Source organism: Cherax quadricarinatus, chromosome 66, assembly GCF_038502225.1.
Source record: "Cherax quadricarinatus isolate ZL_2023a chromosome 66, ASM3850222v1, whole genome shotgun sequence".
In the NCBI taxonomy this organism is placed as follows: domain Eukaryota; kingdom Metazoa; phylum Arthropoda; class Malacostraca; order Decapoda; family Parastacidae; genus Cherax; species Cherax quadricarinatus.
Window position 1 is genome coordinate 4,774,637 of NC_091357.1, and position 27,482 is coordinate 4,802,118.

The 27,482-nt window shown below is 44.1% G+C and overlaps 1 protein-coding gene across 1 annotated transcript in view; it reads left to right on the top strand.

Annotated features, from left to right (window-relative positions):
* Positions 1-27,482, top strand: part of LOC128704206 (uncharacterized) — a 354,653-nt gene that overhangs the window by 82,881 nt on the left and 244,290 nt on the right. Inside the window, exon 3 of the mRNA XM_070099039.1 lies at positions 5,052-5,182. Coding sequence (XP_069955140.1) covers positions 5,052-5,182 — 131 coding nt within the window. The remainder of the gene's footprint in view (positions 1-5,051; positions 5,183-27,482) is intronic.

Here is a 27,482-nt window from a genome sequence, read left to right on the forward strand (position 1 = left end):
GTTGTGATCCTTGAAAGTGAGATCCTCAGACATTACTACTCCCAGGTCCCTTACATTATTTTTCCGCTCTATTGTATGGCCGGAGTCAGTAGTATACTCTGTTCTAGTTATTATCTCCTCCAGTTTTCCATAACGGAGTAGTTGGAATTTGTCCTCATTGAACATCATATTGTTTACCGTTGCCCACTGGAAAACTTTGTTTATATCTTCTTGGAGGTTAACCGCGTCCTCAGCAGATGACAGCCTTATGCAGATCCTAGTATCATCCGCAAAGGATGATACGGTGCTGTGGTGTATATCTCTGTTTATGTCTGATATGAGGATAAGGAATAAGATGGGGGCGAGTACTGTGCCTTGTGGAACAGAGCTCTTCACTATGAACCATACCCCCGGCCGGGATTGAACCCGCTATGGCAGCCTCCGATTTAACTCTGTTGACCACTACTCTTTGTGTTCGATTTGTTAGGAAGTTGAAGATCCATCTCCCCACTTTCCCAGTTATTCCTTTAGCACGTATTTTATGGGCTATTACGCCATGATCGCATTTGTCAAATGCTTTTGCAAAGTCTGTGTATATTACATCTGCATTCTGATTTTCTTCCAGTGCATCCAAGGCCATGTCATAGTGATCCAGTAGTTGTGAGAGGCAGGAGCGACCTGCCCTGAACCCATGTTGCCCTGGATTGTGCAGATTTTGGGAATCCAGGTGATTTGCAATCCTGCTTCTTAGCACTCTTTCAAAGATTTTTATGATGTGGGATGTCAGAGCTATTGGTCTATAGTTCTTAGCTAATGCTTTGCTGCCACCTTTATGGAGTGGGGCTATATCCGTTGTTTTAAGTGACTGTGGAATTTCACCCATGTCCAAGCTCCTCCTCCATAGTGTACTTAGGGCACGCGAGAGGGGTTTCTTGCAGTTCTTAATGAAAACAGAGTTCCACGAGTCTGGGCCCGGGGCTGAGTGCATAGGCATGTTGTCAATGGCTTTTTCGAAATCTATCGGAGTTAGGGTAATGTCGGAAATCTGGCATACATTTATGGAGTTTTGAGGCTCATTCATGAAGAAATCATTTGGGTCGTCGATCCTCAGACCGATTAGTGGTTCACTAAACACAGAGTCGTACTGGGATTTCAATATTTCACTCATTTCCTTGTTGTCTGTGTAAGTCCCATCCTGTCTGAGTAAGGGCCCGATACTAGATGTGGTATTTGCCTTGTTTTTGGCATATGAAAAGAAATATTTTGAATTTCTTTCAATTTCACTAATAGCTTTAAGCTCCTCCTGCCTCTCCTGGTTCCTGTAAGAGTCATTTAGCTTAAGTTCGATAGTTTCCACTTCCCTGGTCAGCGCCTCCCTTCGTGTATCAGATATTCTAGCACTCCTGAGGAGCTCAGTGACTCTTCGTCGTCTTCTGTAGAGGGAGCGTCTTTTTCTCTCCAGTTTACTCCTGCTCTTCTTCTTTCTTAGGGGAATATGCCTAGAACATGCTTCGGCTACCAGGCAGTTGATCCTTTCAAGGCACTGGTTTGGGTCCATGTCATTTAAGACATCTTCCCAACATGTTTCGTTTAGGACATGGTTTACCTGGTCCCAGTTGATGTTCTTGTTGTTGAAATTGTATTTTGTGAAGACACCTTCACAGGTACATGCATTCTGTTGTTCAGGACCCCTATGCATGTACGTCTGGACTTCGATTAGATTGTGATCGGAATTAGTTGTTTTTGATATTCTTATGTCTCTTATCAGGTCCTCATTATTTGTGAAGATAAGGTCAAGTGTGTTTTCTAGTCTTGTTGGCTCCACTATCTGCTGGCTTAAGGTGTGTTTTTCGCAGAGACTTAGTAGCTCATGTGTGTGTGACCTTTCATCTGCGCTACCTCCGGGGATTGTTTCAGCTATAACATTATTTGCTACATTCTTCCATTTTGTATGCCTTAGGTTGAAATCACCAAGCAGTAAGATGTTTGGGGATGGAGCTGGAAGGTTTTCCAAACAGTAATCGATTTTCAGTAGCTGTTCCTTGAACTGTTGGGAGGTTGCATCTGGTGGCTTGTATACAACCACAATGACTAGGTTTTGGTTCTCGATCTTTATTGATAGAACTTCAACTACCTCATTTGTGGTGTTCATCAACTCCGTGCAGATAAGGGACTCTTTGACATACAGGCCAACCCCCCCTTGTTGCCTGTTTTTTCTGTCGCATCTAAAAAGGTTGTAACCACTTATCCTTATTTCACTGTCAAAGTGATCTTTTGTGTGAGTCTCTGTGAAGGCTGCAAACATTGCATTAGACTCCACTAGAAGTCCACTGATAAAAGGTATTTTGTTGTTGGTGGATGGCTTAAGGCCCTGTATATTAGCAAATATGAACGAGGTTGTATTCTGTGTTTGTTGGTATGGTTTTACCGCCCTCGCGTTATATACAATCACTCCATGATCACATTTCTCAAACGTTTTTGCGGAATGCTTGTACACCGCATCCGTGTTTGGGTTTTCTTCTAACGCTTCTGTAATTGTCCTAGTAGCTTAGTAGCTGTGACAAACATGATCTTTCTACTCGAAACTCATCCTGGTTTGGGTTGTGTAGGTTATGCTGGCCATGAAGTTTGTAATCTGATATTTCATCACTCTTTGAAAGACTTTTACGGTGTGTGTGACGCTAGTGCTACTGATCTGTAATTTTTGGCAAAGTGCTCTGCTAGCCAAAGATGATCCGGGAGCTTCATAGCACATTGAAAGAGGCCCATTGAAACTAAATTTGTTGAACTTCAACATGTCATAACGCATTTTTTTTTAACCATGGGCTTCATTCAGCGCTCTGGCGCCACCCTGGGCTTCATTCAGCGCTCTGGTGCCACCCTGGGCTTCATTCAGCGCTCTGGTGCCACCCTGGGCTTCAGCCAGCGCTCTGGCGCCACCCTGGGCTTCAGCCAGCGCTCTGGCGCCACCCTGGGCTTCAGCCAGCGCTCTGGCGCCACCCTGGGCTTCATTCAGCGCTCTGGCGCCACCCAGGGCTTCATTCAGCGCTCTGGCACCAATCTTGGTGCAGCTATTGTAGCACAAATATATAAAGACTTGGAGAGCACTCAGCTCCGACCTTTATACCTCGTGAAACGCTACTCTCACTTTCATAAACGTGGTGGTGATGGTTTATTTTTACGATAAACTTGGTGATAGTTTATTAGTCAGGAAATAAGTTTTGTTCTAAAACGGGTCTTAGCCACATGGCCCGAAAACTCGACGTCTGGGTTGTATGACAGACCTTCCGTTAGTTTACTGGTCCACTCGGTTAAAATAACCCACTGATATAATGTGATGAGGTACCTGAAACTGGTGCAGCAAAATTCACGTAAACATCTTAATTTATTTCACCATTAACTCGTTCGTCGCGTTCCTCTTCTCAACTGCTTTGAGACTAAAGAAATACTTGGTAACAGCCCTATGGCTCTAATGTATTTCAACCTTCAATCGCGCGCTCTGCATGATGTCAACACCATCTGTCCTCCAAGGTTGTATTCAGTGTCTCCTACTTTGCACTTAACATGACTGAATTCAAGTAGCCACTTTCTTAGTTAATTAGGCGTACATAATTCTAGCTACAGCAGCGAAGTTATGCTCGCAGTGTCTCGTCTTTGGTGTTTGATTTATCGTATATTTAAGTGTCCAGCGAATGTAACCATTGTCTTGTGAAGTATTTCATTGTTCTACTGCTAAGTGCAGATTTGCGTGTACGTGTTGACCTGTGTGTGTTTCAGCTTTGGCTAAGACAAAAATAGCCGCACAGGAGTGTCGGGCATTACAATTGTGTTAGGAAATCTGTGTCGTAGTGCGTTGTGTGAGGCGGCTGTAGTGAATATCAACACCGGATGTTACATCACACTATCGCGCCACCTGCTGCTGCCCTGCCTAGTTCCTCTGACACTTGTTACATCTAGTTGACATGGATGGTACCTCTAACACACTGTAAATATAAACACTTAAGCAGCATAATGTGATCCTTTGATAACGTTTCGACCACCCAGTGAGGTTTATCAAGTTGCAAACAGATCTACTTGGGTGAAAGGTACAAGAGTATTTATAGGATGGAGTCAGGTGGAGAATGCTGCATGTGACCATCTTCCGAGTAGGGTGATGGAGTCTAGGACTTGGGTAGCTTTAAAAAGAAGTTGGACAAGTGTACGAATAGACCTTCTGCAGTGTTCCTCTATTCTTATGTTCTGATGTGGGATAACGATGAAGAAGTTTCTTGGCAAGGTGTTCAGCTATGTTAAAGAAGCCGTTGTTCTGTATAATGGATATACAGATAAGTGATGGTTCCAGGATTCTTTGGTATTGAGAGTTGTCTTCTCTGGCGATAAGTCCTGGATGTCAGTGTCGATTTGTGAAAGCTTCTAAGGCGAAGATGTGATAAATTAATTTTATTTGAGTTAATGTCTGTGGTGTCTCATTGTTTATGAAGCTCGACTCGAGATTACTTCGAGTAGGTCAGCTCCTCCTCTTTAATTCAAACATTTCACTGTTAATAGAAAAACTGGGGAGGCAGAACATTAATCGCATTTACCTTGTATGTATGTATGTATGTATGTATGTGTGTATATATATATATATATATATATATATATATATATATATATATATATATATATATATATATATATATATATATATATATAATTGTGGTGTTATAATTGGTTATTTTTTATGGGGAAATGACAACCTAACATAACGTAAAAATCTGCTGCAAACTGTGAGAAGTCTACATAGATGCTCATGGTGCGATTTACTAGGATGGGTTTATTATGCACCCCAATGAAAATAAGTCACTTTAACCTGTTTTTGGGGCTATGCTAGGTAATTTACAAGTTAAACTGTGTCTACCTATTTACTATGTGTAGGCGTGTTTTTGGCTTGAGGCACGATGCAGGTTGTATCGGAACACTTAACCGAATCAGCACTAGTGATTAGTCTGTTTTGGAGTGGTGTTGGGGGGAATACACACTGCACCATACATGATAAAGCCTGATTCTAAATGGTAATGAATGTGTTGCAGGTGATCCGTGATGCTGAGAAGTTGTCCCAGCGCATGTCTCATCGTGGCGCCTGCTCCTGTGACAATGACACAGGTGATGGTGCTGGGCTCATGGCTGCCATCCCTCACCATTTCTATAAGCAGCTCGTCTGGTAAGTTTTAAATCATTCTCAATCCACTTCGTACACACCACATGGCAATCTACATGACTAATTCATGTACATAACACGTGGCAGCATAGTGCTGTCGTGCAAGCGTAAAACTGAGGCTTTTCAAAAGTTTGGCATTCTAGCAGGATTTCTAGTACAGTAAGTCCTCGCTTAACGCCGTCAGTAGGTTCTTGGAAACTGGGACTTAAAGCGAAACGAGGTGTAATGAAACCAATTTTACCATTAGCTAATTGATATCAACATCACAATGCACATTGCACCTTTAGCATTCATTGCAACAAGGTTAAATCAAAGAATACATGTTTGCAGAGCGAAAATTGTAAGGAGCACCACCTAACACCAGGCAGTTCAAAAACAAATAAATAAATATGGCGGGGCGCACTCACACCCACACTCATACTGGGACAATTTAGACACGCCAGTTAACCTAAGGTGCGTATCTTAGGGTTGTGGGAGGAAACCGGCTTACCTGGAGAAAACCCATGCAGACATTAGTTATTACAACTGCTACAATTGCCCGTATTCGACTGAAGAAGCGTGCTGTGCAGACGAATAGTTTCTGCAATAAAGATAAGTAAATGTTGCACATGTCTTGGTCGATCCTCTGCCTGTTTAACTCTATCCCTCCGACCTTCTGCAGGATCACACTGGTATCCTTGGCGCTCCGCTCGACATGAACGTGCAAACTCCACACACAGTGGGCCTCCGGCCGGGAATAATTTTCTTTCTCAACGTCGTTTCGTTATAACGTTAATAAATGAGAATTTGATGTATTTTTCTCTCGCGTGAGGATGCAAGGTGACAGGTAAATATTGCAAACTTTTGTTAATAATTAATATATATATACTTTTCAAGTAACTTTCCCTGTAATATTTCCTTGGCCTGGTCTGGGACCGAGCTGCAGGCGTGATGATCCTCAGAACTATTAGAAAATGACCATTTGCCCCCCTACAAGCGTATTCTTGAGAAGAGAGGAATTGATCTGCTTTATACTGTAATGGGACGGTTTTGACCTTGTATTCATTCGGTGATTCGTGCAGGAAGCTTTCATTCAGCAGTGCAGGTTTTCACCCAGAACTTTACACTCTGGGGTGCACTGCGAGGTCTGGTCATGGACCGGGCCGCGGGGGCGTTGAATTTTGGAATAACCTCCAGTATCGTTCAGAATGTTACCGCTGAGACTAGTCATTCCCGTATCAAGGCATGCGTAGGTTCACTCGGTTAGTGAATAGACAGTTAAAGCTCGGCCGTGTATTGTGCAGGAGTGTATGGATACAGTGAGTTAAACATACACACGCTACCACTCCAGGATCTGAACTGACCTGACCTGACCTGGCTCCGATGTCCAGTGGCTGACGCATCCGTAGCGTCTGTCTATAAGAGAAAATATTAAATACACACTAGGCGGTTACGAAGCGGACTCTACACGCACCAATACAACGAAGACTCCGCGAGTGAGCCGTGCGCAGACTTTCAGCGAGTGAGCCGTGCGCAGACTTTCAGCGAGTGAGCCGTGCGCAGACTTTCAGCGAGTGAGCCGTGCGCAGACTTTCAGCGAGTGAGCCGTGCGCAGACTTTCAGCAAGCCGTGCGCAGAGCCGTGCGCAGACTTTCAGCGAGTGAGCCGTGCGCAGACTTTCAGCGAGTGAGCCGTGCGCAGACTTTCAGCGAGTGAGCCGTGCGCAGACTTTCAGCGAGTGAGCCGTGCGCAGACTTTCAGCGAGTGAGCCGTGCGCAGACTTTCAGCGGGTGAGCCGTGCGCAGACTTTCAGCGAGTGAGCCGTGCGCAGACTTTCAGCGAGTGAGCCGTGCGCAGACTTTCAGCGAGTGAGCCGTGCGCAGACTTTCAGCGAGTGAGCCGTGCGCAGACTTTCAGCGAGTGAGCCGTGCGCAGACTTTCAGCGAGTGAGCCGTGCGCAGACTTTCAGCGGGTGAGCCGTGCGCAGACTTTCAGCGAGTGAGCCGTGCGCAGACTTTCAGCGAGTGAGCCGTGCGCAGACTTTCAGCGAGTGAGCCGTGCGCAGACTTTCAGCGAGTGAGCCGTGCGCAGACTTTCAGCGAGTGAGCCGTGCGCAGACTTTCAGCGAGTGAGCCGTGCGCAGACTTTTAGTTGTGCGGGAACCTTTTACTCTGCGAGTCAATAATTGACATTCGCCGGGAGAGTTGTGCAGAAATTTCAGGAAATTAATGTAGTAGTATAGTCAGAAATTGCATGAAGTTGTTACTGGACGTATAATTAGCACTAACTATAAATATTTAGTAAGGATAATTATATTCGGGAATAACTAGAAAATGGTATGGCAGGGGGCAGAGGAGTGTATGGTATGGCAGGGGGCAGAGGAGTGTGTGGTATGGCAGGGGGCAGAGGAGTGTGTGGTATGGCAGGGGGCAGAGGAGAGTGTGGTATGGCAGGGGGAAGAGGAGAGTGTGGTATGGCAGGGGGTAGAGGAGTGTGGTATGGCAGGGGGTAGAGGAGAGTGTGGTATGGCAGGGGGCAGAGGAGAGTGTGGTATGGCAGGGGGCAGAGGAGAGTGTGGTATGGCAGGGGGCAGAGGAGAGTGTGGTATGGCAGGGGGCAGAGGAGAGTGTGGTATGGCAGGGGGCAGAGGAGAGTGTGGTATGGCAGGGGGCAGAGGAGAGTGTGGTATGGCAGGGGGCAGAGGAGAGTGTGGTATGGCAGGGGGCAGAGGAGAGTGTGGTATGGCAGGGGGGCAGAGGAGAGTGTGGTATGGCAGGGGGGCAGAGGAGAGTGTGGTATGGCAGGGGGGCAGAGGAGAGTGTGGTATGGCAGGGGGGCAGAGGAGAGTGTGGTATGGCAGGGGGGCAGAGGAGAGTGTGGTATGGCAGGGGGGCAGAGGAGAGTGTGGTATGGCCGGGGGGCAGAGGAGAGTGTGGTATGGCAGGGGGCAGAGGAGAGTGTGGTATGGCAGGGGGCAGAGGAGAGTGTGGTATGGCAGGGGACAGAGGAGAGTGTGGTATGGCAGGGGGCAGAGGAGAGTGTGGTATGGCAGGGGGCAGAGGAGAGTGTGGTATGGCAGGGGGCAGAGGAGAGTGTGGTATGGCAGGGGGCAGAGGAGAGTGTGGTATGGCAGGGGGCAGAGGAGAGTGTGGTATGGCAGGGGGCAGAGGAGTGTGGTATGGCAGGGGGCAGAGGAGAGTGTGGTATGGCAGGGGGCAGAGGAGAGTGTGGTATGGCAGGGGGCAGAGGAGAGTGTGGTATGGCAGGGGGCAGAGGAGAGTGTGGTATGGCAGGGGGCAGAGGAGAGTGTGGTATGGCAGGGGGCAGAGGAGAGTGTGATATGGCAGGGGACAGAGGAGAGAGTGGTATGGCAGGGGGCAGAGGAGAGTGTGGTATGGCAGGGGGCAGAGGAGAGTGTGGTATGGCAGGGTGCAGAGGAGAGTGTGGTATGGCAGGGTGCAGAGGAGAGTGTGGTATGGCAGGGTGCAGAGGAGAGTGTGGTATGGCAGGGTGCAGAGGAGAGAGTGGCAGGGCAGTGGGCAGAGGAGAGAGTGGCAGGGCAGTGGGCAGAGGAGAGAGTGGCAGGGCAGTGGGCAGAGGAGAGAGTGGCAGGGCAGTGGGCAGAGGAGAGAGTGGCAGGGCAGTGGGCAGAGGAGAGAGTGGCAGGGCAGGGGGCAGAGGAGAGAGTGGCAGGGCAGGGGGCAGAGGAGAGAGTGGCAGGGCAGGGGGCAGAGGAGAGAGTGGCAGGGCAGGGGGCAGAGGAGAGAGTGGCAGGGCAGGGGGCAGAGGAGAGAGTGGCAGGGCAGGGGGCAGAGGAGAGAGTGGCAGGGCAGGGGGCAGAGGAGAGAGTGGCAGGGCAGGGGGCAGAGGCGAGAGTGGCAGGGCAGGGGGCAGAGGAGAGAGTGGCAGGGCAGGGGGCAGAGAGAGAGTGGCAGGGCAGGGGGCAGAGGAGTGTGGCAGGGCAGGGGGCAGAGGAGAGAGTGGCAGGGCAGGGGGCAGAGGAGAGAGTGGCAGGGCAGGGGGCAGAGGAGAGAGTGGTAGGGCAGGGGGCAGAGGAGTGTGGTAGGGCAGGGGCAGAGGAAAGGACAGTCACAGTACCGTGACTGGAACAATACACAAATAACCTGCACATACGAGAAGCTTACGACGACGTTTCGGTCCGACTTGGGGCATTTAAGTCAGACTAACATTTAGTGAGGGAGTATATATAGGCGTGGGAGCAAGGGACGCAATAGAGAGGAAGACAAACTAGTGGTAGTAGTGGTAATTATGCTGGTAGTAGTGTTAGATTGGGCAAATATTCTGTGGGATGGATTGTGAAGAACCTGTCTAGTATGGGCCAACAGGCCTGCTGCAGTGTTCCTCCTTGAAGATTGAGACACTTATACAACATATGGGAATCTTCATTATGGAAATGTTTCGCCACACAGTGGCTTCATCAGTCCAATACAAAGCAGAGAGGAGTAAGGAGTAGTAGTAGTTTTAGGTAATCAGTCCCTCAGTTTGGAATCGGTGTTCAGTCCATCACTCTTGTAGAAAGTACAACATATGGCCGGAGAATTGGCTTGCATACTGTAGTCAGGAGAGTCGAAGCAGGAGGAGGCTAGATCACAGTGGAAGCATCCACTAGTGTAAGTAGGTCTTCGTCCAAAGTTTGGACAAGTATTGAAGAATTCCTTGTATCAGGTTCCCATGTTGTTGCAGTGTCAGACAGATGTGCTTTCTACAAGAGTGATGGACTGGACACATCGATTCCAGGCTAAGGGACTGATAACCTCAAACTACTACTCTCCTTACCCCTCTCTGCTTTGTATTGGACTGATGAAGCCACTGTGGCGAAACGTTTCCTTAATAAAGATTCCCATATGTTGAACATTAAAATGGTATAAAATACCGACAGGTTGTTAGGTAAGACACATATGCAACAGTTAGGTATCTTTATTATGAAACGTTTCGCCTTCTGCTTCTATCAACTTTTCTGTACTTGACTGAAGAAGCCTACTGTGTAGGCGAAACGTTTCATAATAAAGATACCTAACTGTTGCATATGTGTCTTACCTAACATTCCCATATGTTGCGGAAGTGTTTCAATTTTCAACATGTCGGTTTTAATACTATTTTTCACACTACCAGCATTACCACTACCACTGCTTCCTCTTTTTTCCCCCTCCCCCCGGCCTGTATATCCTGGCTCCCTCTTGTGTTAGTGTGACGTGTAAATGGTCCAAGTAGAACCGGAACAGAGGAAGCATCAGGGGAAAATGGCAAGAGTGGCCAGTGAACTGATATGTAAATAAAGCATACTAGTGTACCTTGTGTGTGCAAGTGACCTTCAACACTGTCTCAAGAACACTGTTGCTGCATTCATTCTTGGTTGCCTTCAAGGGAGTGAGGGGCTTGCTGCTGGCGAAAGGCTTGTGTTAGAAGGAATCGTAGTTGCCCTTTACTTCTTTGGAATGGCACAGCTTCCCAGTGACTAATAATAATAATTTGGGATTTTCTGTAATTCTTCAGCGCCTATTCATCATTGAAATTCACCAGCCCTCGCACATAAGTGGGGTGTTCAGACAAGTGAAAGTGGCATTGAGTGCTTTGTTCGTGAATTCCCTGAATCTACAATGAAAACTATAGAATGCTGTGGGAAATATTGTTCATCCTGGGATGATATTGATGAATAAGACGCGTGCAACACGTGGATATCATTCTCATCAACTTGTCGGTACTGTGTACGTATGATGGGGGCGGCATTATGTAGGTATAGTATTTTAGTTGTGTGACACTACGTTAAACACTGCTGTAATAAAACTGGTTGCTAGCACGAAGCAGCTCTTACACTGACAGTAGAACCCCATATGAGATCTGTAATGTGTACTTCACCTTATCGCAGAGGCTCTGAAGCATTCTTGTCTCATTCTGAATCTGCATCTCTGTCCGCAAACCGCTAATCTTACTAGTATCGTAGGTTAAGTTAACCAGTGTTGACTTCGTTACCCGACACTAATGAATTAACATAAACACACGGCTTGTATTTGGCAGCGCGAGACGTATTGTACTGCATTAGTTGGTTGATGTTTTCCCATCTAAACGAAGTTGTAGAGGACGAGCCTAAATCGTTCACGATATTGTAATAACATGATTGCAGACTGTCCTGTGAATTTTACGATTCACCTGACGTGGGTTAATCCTCACCTGTTCAGTGATTTTGACACGGGTGCTTTATTATTGTCTCCATGCGCAATAAAGCAAGACGAGCACAAGTGAAACTGAAGTAAATATAATCTGTTGTGCAGAATGTAGGGCATGTGTTGACAGTATGACTGTACACGGCTGCTGCAGCTTCATCCCAGGTCATCAACAACACTAGCTGCCAAGCAACCATCTATTAAACATTTTCTTACTATAGCGAGAGTTGGTTGTGGCAGCAAGATGTTTGCTTCCTTTTGAACACTCAAAATAAGCGAGAAGCGTGAAGGCTAATAATGAAAGTTAGAATAAGATACGTGGAACAACATCGTTTCCGCATCTCTTGTATATAATCACCAGGGTTTTCAATATTAAGCAAACCCACCCATCAAGAGAACTGAAGAACTCTTAATGCAAAAAAATAGTTATATTATTTATTTTATTATCACACTGGCCGATTCCCACCAAGGCAGGGTGGCCCGAAAAAGAAACTTTCACCATCATTCACTCCATCACTGTCTTGCCAGAAGGGTGCTTTACACTATAGTTTTTAAACTGCAACATTAACACCCCTCCTTCAGAGTGCAGACACTGTACTTCACTCTGAAGGAGGGGTGTTAATGTTGCAGTTCAAAAACTGTAGTGTAAAGCACCTTTCTGGCAAGACAGTGATGGAGTGAATGATGGTGAAAGTTTCTTTTTCGGGCCACCCTGCCTTGGTGGGAATCGGCCAGTGTGATAATAAAATAAATAATATTACTAATTTTTTGCATTAAGAGTATCTCAGCTCTCTTGATGGGTGGGTTTGCTTAATATTGAAAACCCTGGTGATTATATACAAGAGATAATCACCAGGGTTTTCAATATTAAGCAAACCCACCCATCAAGAGAGCTATGTCAACCTTATCAGATCAGATTTGATTACCTCTCGTCCCTCAGTCTCTCTAGTTATTATGGGCTTCCCGTTTCCCAGTGATGATGATAATGATAATAGTAATAATCAGGCATTTCATGGGCTACATTACTCTAGACTTTTCTCTCACTACGTAGGTGTTTAGATTTGCCTGGGGGTGTGTTGATGACTAGTATCCCATTTTTGTTGGGTACCTTGTACGTGTGTCAGTGTTCATGTGTGGTGAAGGTGGGTGATGGTATTCAGCTTGGACCTGGAGTCTATAGGTGGCCTACCAATGTGATCCTTACCACGAGATCTTTTTCTCTCGTAATGTTGCTGATGTTTGTCGTGCGGGTCGTGCTTTCTGTGCAAACATTAGTTTCTCCAGCCGTTGATGGCTTAGTGATGTTACGACGTTAGTGAATATAATGTACGACACGAGTTTTGTCTACATAGCACGGTGAAAACAAGTGTATTTTGTACAAAACAAAATAGTGTCAACACTTTTTTTCTAAATGCTGACTACGGAGTTGCCACTCAGACATTACTCGTTAAAAATATCTTACACTGCTCTTACTGTGATAGAACTGAATGCAAAGCGAAACATTGTAAGTAAAAACTAGTATATTTGTAAATATAAAATTTTTTGGGGAAACTGGATGAAGTGAAAGTTGAACATTTCATTCACACTGGGTCGCCATACGAGGTTCCAGGGCAATCAGTCACTAACAACCTCTAGTTCTATTGCCCTTAAGGTGAAAAATTAGACACGTGTGCAACTCTTGGGTATCTTTATTGAGGAAACGTTTCGCCACACAGTGGCTTCATCAGTCCATACAAAGGAGAATGGTGAAGAACAGGAGTAATTTGAGGTAATCAGTCCCTCAGCCTTGAGTAAATGTGGTCAGTCCATCAATCTTGAAAAGAATACAGCATGTCTGCAGAGAAGCTTATATACCGTAGGCAGGAGAGGTGCAGCAGTCGTAGATGGTATCGCCTAATTTATCAACGTGTCTGTTCTCTGAACCATTCATCTACATGCCTGTAAGGTCACACGAATCCTCACACTAAGGCATATTATCTTAAGTGCAATAGTCTCTTATCTTAAGAGACTATTCCACTCGCTACCAGCCAGTATCAGTAATGTTGGTCGGAACAAGGCTAGAAGATTTCAAGAACAAACTGGATTACAATCTCTGCCAAGGCTATGATGGATGTGGGCCGCTTAAAAAAAAAACTGGTTGGACGCATTGCCTACAACGAAGCTTGACCCCTTGTCCCCTTTCCCGAGATATGCTGTTATGCATATCTCGGGGAAGGGGACAATGTCACCAGACACAGGTTTCAGTTAAATGGCCCCTGAACCGGTGCTGTGTTTTTACCTCAATTTAAAAAAAAAAGATCACCATATGTTCATCAGAAACCCGCACTTACGCGAGGAACTCTGTGACAGTTTCGGTCCGACCTGGACCATTGTCAAGCCACTAATGGGGTAAGAAAAGTGACATAAATTGTTGAAGCCATGGTGTTGTGACTTAATTCTTCTTAATCGCTGTATTGTAGATTCCTACGATGATTGCAGATATTCTCGGGATTGCAGCATCTTGACTTGTGGATAAATTAGACACATGTGCAACTCTTGGTTATCTTTATTGAGGAAACGTTTCGCCACACAGTGGCTTCATCAGTCCATACAAAGAAGAATCTTGAAGAACAGGAGGAGAATGAGGTAATTAGTCCCTCAACCTTCTCATTCTCCTCCTGTTCTTCAAGATTCTCCTTTGTATGGACTGATGAAGCCACTGTGTGGCGAAACGTTTCCTCAATAAAGATAACCAAGAGTTGCACATGTGTCTAATTTATCAACATGTCGGTTCTCTGAACAATTCATCTACAAATCTTGACTTGTGTTGATATATAGTGAAGCAGATAAAATGATAACGTAGGTTTTATCGGGCATTGGGCTACATTGCTCCTCTACCAGTCTACTAGATAATAATAGGTTGCTGACCTGCTTGAAGTTAATAATTTAATAGTTTATAATTGATGCTGGTTATTTTAACTAGGTATGATAGTATTTGTTACTGCTTGTGTTCGTTGTTTTGTTGATTTTTAATCTTGGTTTTGTTTATATATTATGTGCCGAATAGGTAAAATTGGTCAGTTAGCAAGAACTCAGTTTAAAATCATGTCCTTTCTAAAAGTTTCTCTTGTTCGTTTAATGATATATTTTTCCATCTACGTTAATGTAAGAATTAATAATTTTGTACCAAAAGAACCTTAAAAAACTTGCTTAACCTTATTGTAGCAAGCACAATTTAATTTAACCTATTCCAACTAAATATATTTTAAGTTTACAATAATTTAATAATAAACACAGTGAAATATATTATTTTTCGTTAGGTTTAGAATGATTTTTGCGAAATTATTGCATACACAAATTTTCGCTTGCCTTATTCGGTAAGAAGAGCGTTGCTATTTAAGCCAGAATCGCAAGTCTTGCCTATTCTTCACGACATGTATATGTAATTTTATTTATTGACTGAGCATTAAGCGACAGTTGTAAATGTGAACTACTGACCTGAGTTACTAACGGGTGTGTGTAACAGTAGTAGTAGTATTTTCAGTATATTCGACCTGACTACTATAAAGCGCAAAAATATTATGTGCTAAGGACTGCGCCCTAAGTCTGAGCCATGATTAACAATTCAGAATTAAAATTCATTGTGTTGGGCGATTGTTTACACTGTTGGTAGATTGAGCGACCTTCACTGGGCGCTGCTTCCTTTGATTTACCTTTAATGAATTATTTTTTCTATTCCTAGAACCCTTCCTTGAGTCAAACTTGTCTGGTGCTTGCCCTCCGGTGAAGGTAGGAGCGAAGATAATCCCCACCAGGAAGGTGATTGGTGACCGGATTTGAGATTGGGAACACCAGTCTTAATGATAGTTTCAGTAGCAGACCGTTCGGTTCAAAACCTCAAGTACGGTGTTGGTCACTTGTTCTCAGGAACGGCCGGACTTGGCAACAATCTAGGATAGGAAAACTGCTAAAGTCTGTAAACTAAGTTGTGTAAAAGCAATTTTACTCTTTTCACCCATGAGTGCAAGAATAAGTGTGAGAGCAGTGCTGGATTACCAGTACAGACAAAAGCATGCCCTTACGACACTAGTAATGCAGGGGCACTAATGCAACGTTATATTAACTTAATTATTTTTGGTTTAGGTATTGGGCACGCATTCTTATTTTCGTGACTCATCGGAGTTTAATCTTCAGTCGTAATTGTTGTAAAAATAACAAAGATTTCGAGACCTGTCTACCTGGAATCTACCCGTCATCAGTTCAATTTTCATCTGCCATCGATCAGCTCATCCTCAGAATAAAATTCTTACTAAAATGTAATGTCAGAAAATGCCTCCAACTACTCGAAATATTCAGTGACATAGATTTTTATAATCTTAACATATTTTTTATAAACATGAGAAATATTAAATATGCTAAAAACTTTTTTTTATTCTCTGCAAAATTTGTTGAACTTACTGTGAAATGAGAAACAGCTTAACTAACCTTGACTTACCATAATTTTTTTTCTTAATGTTTTCGCCATGTGAAATTTTTAAACATTTTTAATCTACTCGAGGTAAATATTGCGTAAGTTTATTTAGGTAAAGGAACGCATAAGTACAGGTAAACAAATTTAGTTGACTAGTTACATTCATAATGTAACTATAAATTACCAAGGGTAACCCAAAAAAGTGGAGACGAAGTAATTTTTTTTCATTGTGGTCCTTGTATAGCTTCCGTGTGCCACTACCGTGGCTGCAACCATTCCCAACTAACTCTCAAAGTGGAGATGAAGCTAGACAACGTTTTAGTCCGTCGTAAAATGAATAATAGTCCAGGACGCAGCTACGTAAGCGTCGTTTAGTTTAATCTTAAGGTTGTGGGCCTTTGTGTGTGGAAGAACATTTAATACCTGTAAAGCCACTCGTGGCGAAATATTCCCTCCACTAAATGCCCTGAATTGCACGTAAGTATATTTTTTCACGTCTTTTAAGTATCACCATAACATAAAATAACAAAAAAGGCACAATACCGTGACTGGAACGATACACAAATAACCCGCACATAAAAGAGAGAAGCTTACGACGACCGAAACGTCGTCGTAAGCTTCTCTTTTATGTGCGGGTTATTTGTGTATCACCAGAACATTTTTGTTGCGTGTTTGACTTGTGGTTACCGCTGGCAAGACACGAGTGTGGTTCCTCGTTGTTTGGGAGGGAGAAGAATTGCGTATCAGCGTTACCTGTACTCAGTTTCAGGGGTCACTGCTCCCGCGGCCCCAATCCCTTCTTCAGGATGCATGCAGTTTGCTAAGAGGTCGCTGCTACTGACGACTGCACGAGTTGGAATGTGGAACGACTTTAATTGTTAGTTCAGTGAAGTTTGTTGTCACAGCAGTTGCTTGTGGGAATCAGCGTCACAACTGTTATCACGGTGGAGACCTGCCGTGGGCGCTGTGCAAATGATTTCCCTTACTGTTCCTGGGTTGGTGCACTGACAGCCTTTCACGGAAATAAATATTAGCTGTGTCAAACTACCCAAGCCCACTGATTTATGATAATCACAATCCTTGATGTCTGTGAGGGGGGGAAACTCTTGATCCAGGAAACTGGACTTTATTTTCAGGCGCTGTGTAACCTCCAAGGGTTTAACGCTTCTTAATGGGGAGGGGGGGGGGTGATAACCCTGCGCCTCGTCTTGTCCCACTTTCTCATGTTTTTTCTCTTCTCGCTCCTCTTCCTCTTTCTGCCCCCTCAGTTTGCTGAAAGTGACCGCCTCCGCCACCTCTTCTTCCTTCCCTACTTCTCCCTTCTCCATCTCCTCCTCCTCCTCCTCCTCCTCCTCCTCCTCCTCCAAGTTCACTGAACTAGACTCTGCATGCCAAACACGTAATAGCCTTGTTGGCTTCTAGGACAGGTAAGAAAATGCCATATTTTACTGCCAGTTTGGCTGCACTTTACATTCTCTCCTCTGTGCTTAAAACTATATATGTAGGTTACTTCCTTATGTATCTATATTGTGTGAAGACGTTGATTTGTGTTGGGTGGGGGTGACTTAGGTGTATTGTGGGTACGCATTGGCTTGATGATTGGGCAAGAGGAGTGATTGGGTGAGGGTTTGGGGATTGTAGTGGGTTAGTGACTGGATATGGAAGGGGGAGGATATAGTGCGCTATTTACATATAGGGTGTGGGTGCGCACTTGATGGGGGAGGGGGGGGGGAGGTTGCAACTGTTTAAGGTGGGGTAAGATGAGATTTCTTTGGATTTTTAACGAGGAGGGTTAACCACCCAGGATAACCCAAGAAAGTCGGTGCGTCATCGAAGACTCATTTCCATTGGGGTCCTTCTATCTTGTCTCCCAGGATGCGACCCACACCAGTCGACTAATACTCGGGTATCTACTTATTACTAGGTGAACAGGGACAGCAGGTGTAAGGAAACATGCCCCACATACACATTAGCTGGGAACTAATGAATCGTTAGTATACTGAAATACGCTAGGAAGACTACGATAAACGATGACCTAAAGCAGTGTATCGAGAAAATTGGCTTAACGGCACTAAAGTTGGCTCGACAGGTTGAGGTAGGTTTAGGTTGGAAAGGGAGAGGCGTGCCCTCTGTAGGCGGAGACAACGAATAACAGAACTCCTCAAAGGTAGCGCGCACACTAACGAAGTGCAAGTAACTAGGCTCAAATTGAATAATACAGCGTCCAGAAGAAACAAGAGGTAAAAGCCATAGGTGAAAATGGGAGAAATACAAAATACTTAAGTTTGCATGTAGCAGGGGTAACCTTAACGCCTGCGCTATACACGGAGATTCCCATTGACACCTTATTAAGTGGGATGAAACCAGACTGGTCATTAAAATGAATCGCGGAACGGGTAGCAAGAGAGCCTTAGAACTCGTGGGCCAGTGGGTTAACCACTCGTTTCGTGGTTCGTTTGCAATCATGCTATTAAGATTTCTTTGAGTCAGGCTGGTCATTAAGGAGAATTATTTACAAAAGCAGAAGTGTGGGGAATCAACCTTGATTATGACTTGTAAAAGTCGTTTCATCATTTAGAGGAGCTTGGCTTAATATTACCCCGTCATAATATAGCAACCAGGTGATTTCAGTCACTTCTTGAAATCTAGCTCCATCTTGACCCTACACGCACTCTCTACCTGACCTTGTACATCTTATATATACTAGACAGTTCCCAGTGAGCTAACTTTCCCGTCATAACATTGTAAATGTTTAGTTTCTAAATTGTTAGTGTTAATATTTCTGCGTTGCTTTATCTCTTGTTTAATACAATAGTAACAAAGTAGCCTAATCTATAAATTAATAAATGATACAAGGATAGATGGCATTGGGGGACGAAGTGACGTAATATATACATAGAGGTTGAGAGTCTGATGTTTACACTCGGTGTATTAGAGGAGGTGACTGACTGATATTATTGTTGACACAGTCTGGGGCGTCCCTCTTAGACCGTCACTCGTCAGGGCAATGTCCTAGTTTATTGACTAGTTTTTATTAAATGTTGTTAATGTGATTGCAGCTGCTACTGCTATTTCTATTACTATTATTTCTGGTTTCTTGGATCTTGTACATATTCTAGATTATTATTATAATAAAGTTAAGAGCTGTGTAATATGCCATCTTCTGATACTAAGAACATTAATAATTGTTAAAGATGTAACTCAGTTGACATGGAATGACCCTTCTCTTATCACCTCCCACTGTCGCCATGTATACCTCACCCCTTTGCTACCATGTACCTTCCATTTATGCCAAACTCCACCATGTATCACCTTCTCCCACTCCAGCACCGTGTATCACCACTCCCCCACCATTCATCAACCCCCCCCCCACCATTCATCAACCCCCCCCCAACTCCAGCACCGTATATCACCACTACCCCACCATTCATCACCCCCCCCTACTCCAGCACCGTATATCTCCACTCCCACACCATGTATCCTCCCCACTCTGTGCTTCTTTTTCTCTCCCCATTTCCTTCCGTTCTTTCTGTACATGTTCAAACTACAGGTCAAAAAACATGTAGATAAATAGTTCAAGGAACAGCCAAGTTGACTGATAGACGTGTTCAACACTTGGGTATCTTTGTGGAAATTGATAACCTCAAACTCCTCTTATCATCATTCATCGCTGTACCGGACTGAGGAAGTCATTTGTTAGCAAAAAGTTTCCACAATAAAGCTACCAAGTGTTGCGCAAGTGTCTTCATCGTCAAAAAATATCTAGTATCGGGCCTTTGATTTAGGGAGATACATACGGACAACGGAGAAATGATTGAAGTACTGAAAACCCAGTACGACTCAGTGGTGTTCAGTGAGCCACTAATCAGCCTAAGACTGATATGAATGAGAAAAAAACTGGAGACGTCCCTAATCTCTGACACAACTTTTACCCTCCACAAAAAAAAAAAAAAAAAAAAAAAAAAAAAAAAATCATGCACCACGCACTAGGCCTCGACTCTTGCCATTCGATATTCGTCAAGAATTCTAAAAACTATCATGTTTCTTAAATATTATATGGATAAGCCTAGACACTGAGGTCTTACCACACCACAGTCCTTAAAATAACATATATTGTACTACTAAACAAAGGTGGCAACAGTTGAAATAAAGACCAGTAGCCCTAACTCCATCAAAATGCGTACAAGGGTTTTAAGAAGCAAGATTACCAGTCAAGTTGAATTGCAGCAGTTGCACAACCCAGGTCAACATTGGTTCAGAACAAGTCACTCCTGGCTTTGGCAGTTGCTGGACCATCACAACATGGTCTTCGATGCACTTGAAGACAAAATATAGATGTGCACTGACTTTGCAAAAGCCTTTGAGAAGTGCGTCGATGGGGGTATTTCCCACAAAATGCATGCAAAAGGAATAACTGGGAAGGTGGACAGATGGATATTTAACTTGATAAATAGAACTCAAAGGGTAAATGAAAACATGAAATCAGAGGCTGCTACAGTGAAAAGTTGTCCTCCAAAACACGGTGCTCCCCCATATCGTTCTCATTCAATGAGCGTGGCATCCATAGTAGACAGCGAACCTCCAAGTTGATGTAAACCAAGTATTCTAGTGGACCACTGACAATTTGATGTTCATTGAGGGCAAAGTTTAGTTAATACGTCATGGAAGAATGGAGGAATAAGAGAAAAACTAGAGCAGAAATCAGACTTCAAGCACTCGGTAGAACGCAAGTAGAATGTGAGGGACCTGGGAGTGGTAATGTCAGATCTCACTTTCAAGGAGTACAACAAGGTTATCGATAATGCAAGCAATTGCCAAGTTGAACAACTAAAACCTCCACAAGAGATAGCAAGCTAATGATAATCTTAAGTCATTTGTTCTCTCTAGTTTGAGATGCTGTAAAATTAATGAACTGGAAAATGTAGAGAACCTTCACAGTTCGTATAAACTTAATCATGTTTCTAAAATACTGGGAGTAGTTGTAGTCCCAGAGCTGGGAGACTTCAGTCGTGTCAGTCATGTTCTATCACTACTAAACTGGATTGTCTTCACTACCCTGGACTTGTCCATAGTGACAGAATACGCCAGTGAGACCCTGGCCCACCTCAACACAAAACATGCACTCAGCGATGAAGGTAAGTTGGATGTGCTTTCACAGGTGTTAAAGATTTTGATTGATATTCACTCTCGTGACTGGACTCTCCACGACATCACAGCTAAGAACTTCTGCGTAAAACGCGCACCTCTGAGATTCCGTATAACCATCATCGGCTATGGACTTGCTGTTCCTCTCTGTCACAAACTCCCCTCAAAGAAGGTTCCTTGATGCTGGTGAGGGGCTCTTGATCTAGGGAATTGGGTCTGTGCTCCAGTTCCCTGAATTGAACCTGAATGCCTTCCACATCCCCCCACAGGCGCTGTATAATCCTATGGGTTCCGCGCTTCTCCCTGGATTATAATAATAATCTGTCACAAACTTAACTTTGTGAGGGACACCAAGGCCATACACACCCCACCTGAGGTAGTCAACAACGAGCCTGCAATCACTTAAGCTGACTGCTTCAGCACTGCCTACCTCATTACCTTCTTGAACGTGATCTGTGTCTGTGAAGTGCAGGTCTGGGCCCGACAAGCATTGTCCACAGATATGAACCGGCGGCCCGACCTCAAAACACTCCAAAAGCTTCTTCATATCGCTCGTAACAATCGTTGAGTTCACACCTGCTTGTTATCATATGTATAAAAGATGGGATAAGAGAGAAAAGGCACAAGTTGTGTATTTCAGTTGTTGTGAGATCAAGGAAAGTTATTTATTGAATAAGGTCAGCCTCGTTTACCTTGGCTAAAAAAAAGAGGGGGGGGGGTGATTGTACAGGTGTATTGTAGGTGTTTAAGCTTCGGTTTATTTAATATATGGTATAAACCTTGGCAATTGATAACGACAAATTGGTTTAAAAAGATCAGAGTAAACATTAGGCCAAACTTGTTAGAAAACTTCGCTCCTGGGACCTTGATATCAACACTTCTAAGGAAGAGGCTAAAAATAACAGTATATCGGCGGAGAGTGGGGTTTGAGTGACAGTGACGTAAAAAAAAAAAAGATATATTTGAGATGGTCAGGTCGACAATGAGGTCATGTAATTCGTGTGTTGCTAGGTGGACGGTGCCCTGCCTAGTTGAGCATCATGTATGACAAAAACATTAGCATACATGATACTCAGCCAGGCAAAGCACCACCTACCCAGCAACACAGAAAAACATGACCTCATTGTTCACCTGACCTCACTTCAAATATGTCACTTTTCAGGTCACAGTGTCACACTCCACTCTGCGTCTACGTATACTGTTGGCTCCAGTTTGTGTGTTAATTCATCGAGGTCCCACGACCGAAAAATTTTCTAATAAACATGTCCCAGTGTTTACTCTGGTGTCTCTTTTAAACCATTAAATATCTGAAATTAGGCTTTTTATTTTAAATTTGACGTAATAATCTTTATTACTGACTTAAGAAATCGTAATGACACGATTGCAAATAAAGTCATGTTGACGGCAGTGAAGGGACTTGAGCTAGAGTTCGTCACGGCCACGCTAGCTGGAGATTCGTCTGTAAAAACTTGCATTTGTGGTCACAGAGGTGCCTGTGCTAACTTTCCTATGGTGTAGAAATATACCTAGTTGGATGAATCTTATTGTGGCTAGCTGGTCTAGTGGCTAGCGCGACGGGCTGGAGTTTTGAGACTCTATTACCGCGGGTTCAATCCCGGCCGGGGGTATGGTTTAATCTTTATTACTCTTGCTCATCCTTACCCCCTCCCCCCGTCCCTCACTCATCCCTTTCCCTTCCAGGCACCCTTGTCCCTACTCACGCATCTTTCTCCCATCCACCCTTGTCCCCTCCCCCATTCGTTCACCTTCCCCTCTCTCACATACTCAGCCCTTCCGTTGTGTGACTGCGACACAGTGCCTGGCTGGTGCATCTCCGCTATGTATCAGCACAATACTATGCCATTTTCTCTTATTTGGCTGTCTACCATTATCATGGTTCTGGCTCCTAATTTCTCCTGTCAGGAACCCCTAAATTTGTCATTCTTCTCTCTCCCTCCATGTCTCATCTCCATCCGTCGCTGTTACTTGTTTCTCACTCGTCCGTCCATCAGTCTTCTTTCTCCTCTATCCGTTAACGTGAAGGACCCACGAGTGGGTTCTTCACAGTCGTAACAAATATTGGGATTGGAGAAACTTAATCTTTACTAAATATTTTTAACTGTACGCCAGTGTCCACAGGCAATACTAACATAAACTTATCTATAAACACAAAAGCTGTTCTCACGTTAGAGGGGGAGAATTCTAAGTACCTGGTAACAAATTTCCCGTGGGTGTAATTTGAGGGTGAGTGGTGGGCAGGGACAGGTAAGCCAAATGGAATGTGGGTTGTACATTAGGGACGGGGCTCCGCGCCAGGAGAAACCTAACACCATTAGGCCTGTGGGCCCATGCGAGGTAGCGGTTATTTTTAACACTCATTTTCATATACAAGTCTTAGCTATTTATAAAACTGAAACATTATAGATATATCAAAATGTATTCATGTTAACCCTTTCCGGGTCTAGTTTCTAGGCTTTTTGTTTATCCATATGATCTTGCGCTACTCTTCCCAGGATGGCTGTGGCGTTCACAATAAATACTTTGTTGGCAAAATGTAAAAAATCTGATGTTTAGATCGTGGTGTTTAGATAGAGGTAGAAGTGCTAGAGATCAAACTTATAAACGTGTAACAAGGACATCACGCATATAGGAAATATCTAGTTTGGCGCTTGATACGTAGACGCGTTTAGCAATTTTTAAAGCAGCCAGTTAAGCAAGCACGGCAGGTAGCTTCAGAAATATGGAATACCGTGTAGCTTAATAGTAAAGCATCCGGTTCATAACCAAAATGACCCGGATTCAGTTTTGGGTGGAGGCTAGAAATTGAGGCAAGTCTTCTAACATTCCCTTCCCCTGTTCAACTAATAAATGGATATCTATAAATTACAAGGCTACTGAGTCACATCCTAGTTTAAAGAAAAGAGGAACACAGTTGAAGTGTTACTTTGACATTCATGGGTTTATCTTGACATTAACTCCCCTTATATGGTAATATAAAATAAGTGAGAACGTTGGATGCTAATATGACCTGCTTACCAAGTCTCCAAACTGTGTTTGTTTTTACCGTTCGTTTCATTGTATTTGTGTGTGTGTGTGTACACGCTCGTTCTAGATTTTTGTTTTCTGTTTTTATATTAGTGGTATAAAAAACCGACGAGCTGCTGAGTTAGATGCCTGGAGTTTACCTGGAGAGAGTTCCGGGGGTCAACGCCCCCGCGGCCCGGTCTGTGACCAGGCCTCCTGGTGGATCAGAGCCTGATCAACCAGGCTGTTGCTGCTGGCTGCACGGAAACCAACGTACGAGCCACAGCCCGGCTGATCCGGAACTGACTTTAGGTGCTTGTCCAGTGCCAGCTTGAAGACTGCCAGGGGTCTGTTGGTAATCCCCCTTATGTGTGCTGGGAGGCAGTTGAACAGTCTCGGGCCCCTGACACTTATAGTATGGTCTCCTAACGTGCTAGTGACACCCCTGCTTTTCATTGGGGGGATGGTGCATCGTCTGCCAAGTCTTTTGCTTTCGTAGTGAGTGATTTTCGTGTGCAAGTTCGGTACTAGTCCCTCTAGGATTTTCCAGGTGTATATAGTCATGTATCTCTCCCTCCTGCGTTCCAGGGAATACAGGTTTAGGAACCTCAAGCGCTCCCAATAATTGAGGTGTTTTATCTCCGTTATGCGCGCCGTGAAAGTTCTCTGTACATTTTCTAGGTCGGCAATTTCACCTGCCTTGAAAGGTGCTGTTAGTGTGCAGCAATATTCCAGCCTAGATAGAACAAGTGACCTGAAGAGTGTCATCATGGGCTTGGCCTCCCTAGTTTTGAAGGTTCTCATTATCCATCCTGTCATTTTTCTAGCAGATGCGATTGATACAATGTTATGGTCCTTGAAGGTGAGATCCTCCGACATGATCACTCCCAGGTCTTTGACGTTGGTGTTTCGCTCTATTTTGTGGCCAGAATTTGTTTTGTACTCTGATGAAGATTTAATTTCCTCATGTTTACCATATCTTAGTAATTGAAATTTCTCATCGTTGAACTTCATATTGTTTTCTGCAGCCCACTGAAAGATTTGGTTGATGTCCGCGTGTGCAGCATTTGGATATCTTGATTTTGTAGACTCGTCGTGAGCCAGTGGGTTCATCGTTACAGTACAGGGACGAACTTAAGACTAGAGTCGGGGTAATCAGTCTCTTTTGTGGACAAGGACACTTGTGTCAAGTTCAGGACATTTATTAAGGAAACATTTCGCCACGAGTAGTTTCATCAGTCCTGATTTTGTTAATGATGTAGTGATAACGGCAACGTCAGTACTGTTTGCAAGCTGTCTTAATTCTAATAGTCTTGCGTTGATGTTCCTGTGTTGCATGGATAGTCACTAGTTGGCAAAACTAATACAAAATTAAAATGTCCAGATATTGAACATGTTTAATTCATGGTCCTGTTTTCCTGAGAAATTTTGCGATTACGTATACAGTAAAAATTAGCTATTTTTCATAAGATAAGATAAGATAAGATTTCGTTCGGATTTTTAACCCCGGAGGGTTAGCCACCCAGGATAACCCAAGAAAGTCAGTGCGTCATCGAGGACTGTCTAACTTATTTCCATTGGGGTCCTTAATCTTGTCCCCCAGGATGCGACCCACACCAGTCGACTAACACCCAGGTACCTATTTGCTGCTAGGTGAACAGGACAACAGGTGTAAGGAAACGTGTCGGAATGTTTCCACCCGCCGGGAATCGAACCCGGGCCCTCCGTGTGTGAAGCGGGAGCTTTAGCCACCAGGCCACCGGGTATACATTTTAATAATAACGTTGTTTGATAAGGTAATTGTGAATTGAATATAAAAGTAGGCTGTAGGCCTACTCGCCAATGCTAGGTTTGGCTATTTCAAACGCCACATTTCACAGTCATATGTTTAACCTATTTTCAAAGCCAACCAATTAAGATTGAAGTTGGTACACATAATGTAATTCATTGGGTTAGACAAATGTCTTAAGGTCAACAGCTTTATCTTAATGATATTCAGTACAGACAAATAGGCACACATGCGACAAATGGGTATTTCCATTGCTGAAAAGTTTCAGCTGCGTGGCAGGCTAATTTAAGTTCAATCAGGTGACTGCATTACTGTAGACGGTTGAAGTTCAAGTTCAAGAACGCTTCAGTACTCTGATTTGTTCACCCTCGCTGACACGAGTCCCTAACTTTAAATATATTACAGCAAAATTTGTCACCTTCTCAATTATTATGTAAAGTAAGTCGCTGCTGGAGTACTGTTAGGGAGGTTGAGAGGACCTGGTGATGCTGGGTGCTAGGGGACGGGAGAGGAAACTGTTAGTGTAGGGTAAATATAGCCCGTCTCCCCTTCTCCCTGGCCTGCCTCTCACCTACCCAGGTACATTCCTTCTTGGGGATTAGTAAAAAAAATGTTACTGGTAGGAAGAACATTAGATAATGTTAGTAAGTATATTCATTAGGGAAAACATTAGATGATATTAGTACGTATATTCATAAGGGAAAATATTGATGTGGGTCTCGGTCAATAAGTTACTTTCATTGATGTCGATTTTACGGTAGGCACGCGGGAAGGTAGCGTAGCCGATGGCCATGTCGGCTCGTGGTATCAACTACAGACATCATGGCAGTTGTGAATAGTCAAATGGATGACTGTTGACGGAACCTTAAACAGTTGAAACGTGAGTTTAACATAAGCCACGCGCAGTGGCTGCTTGTTTTCTGTTCGCTCAACAGACTTCATCTGTGTTTCCTTGTGACCTTACCTAAAACATGACTCACGAAATCGTAATGACACGATTGCAAACAAACCATACCACGGGCGGGATTTGAATCCGTGGTCAGTCTCAAAACTCTAGACCGTCGCGTTAGCCACTGGACCAGCTAGTCACAATAAGATTCGTCCAACTAGGTATATTTCTACACCATAGGAAGGTTAGCTAACGCGACGGTCTGGAGTTTTGAGAGAGACTGACCGCGGGTTCAAATCCCACCCGTGGTATGGTTTGACCTTACCTAAACTTTATGCGACAATGTGACATAATTATTAGGAAGACGGGTAGCAGCGACAACCACCACCCAGCACTGGGGGTGGTCTCGGCACTCTGGAACTGGTCCCAGACCAGGCCTCCTGTTTGGCTGTGATCAACAAATCTCCTGGTGCTAGCTGTGTGCAGTTCAGCGTAATTATTATTATTATTATTATTATTATTATCAAAAAGAAGCGTAAGCAGGCGTTTAGTTTGTGTTAGCTAAATGAGTTAATGGCAGGCACCTGTTAGCGTCCTATCGCATAGAAAACACATTAGCATACAGTATATAGTGAGCAAGTTGAGGTTCACTTTGCCTCCTTCCCTTCCCAGCCCTCTTTTTTCCCTAGCCGTTTTCCCATGGCCCTTTTCCCCAGCAATCTCCCCCACACACAAATTCACATGAACCCACATAACGTCAACGTTTTCTCAACCAATGGGCCGCACAGTACTGCGAACTTTGTCCCGAGATGCTAATGAATGCGCCGCGGACCAGTAAAGTGAAA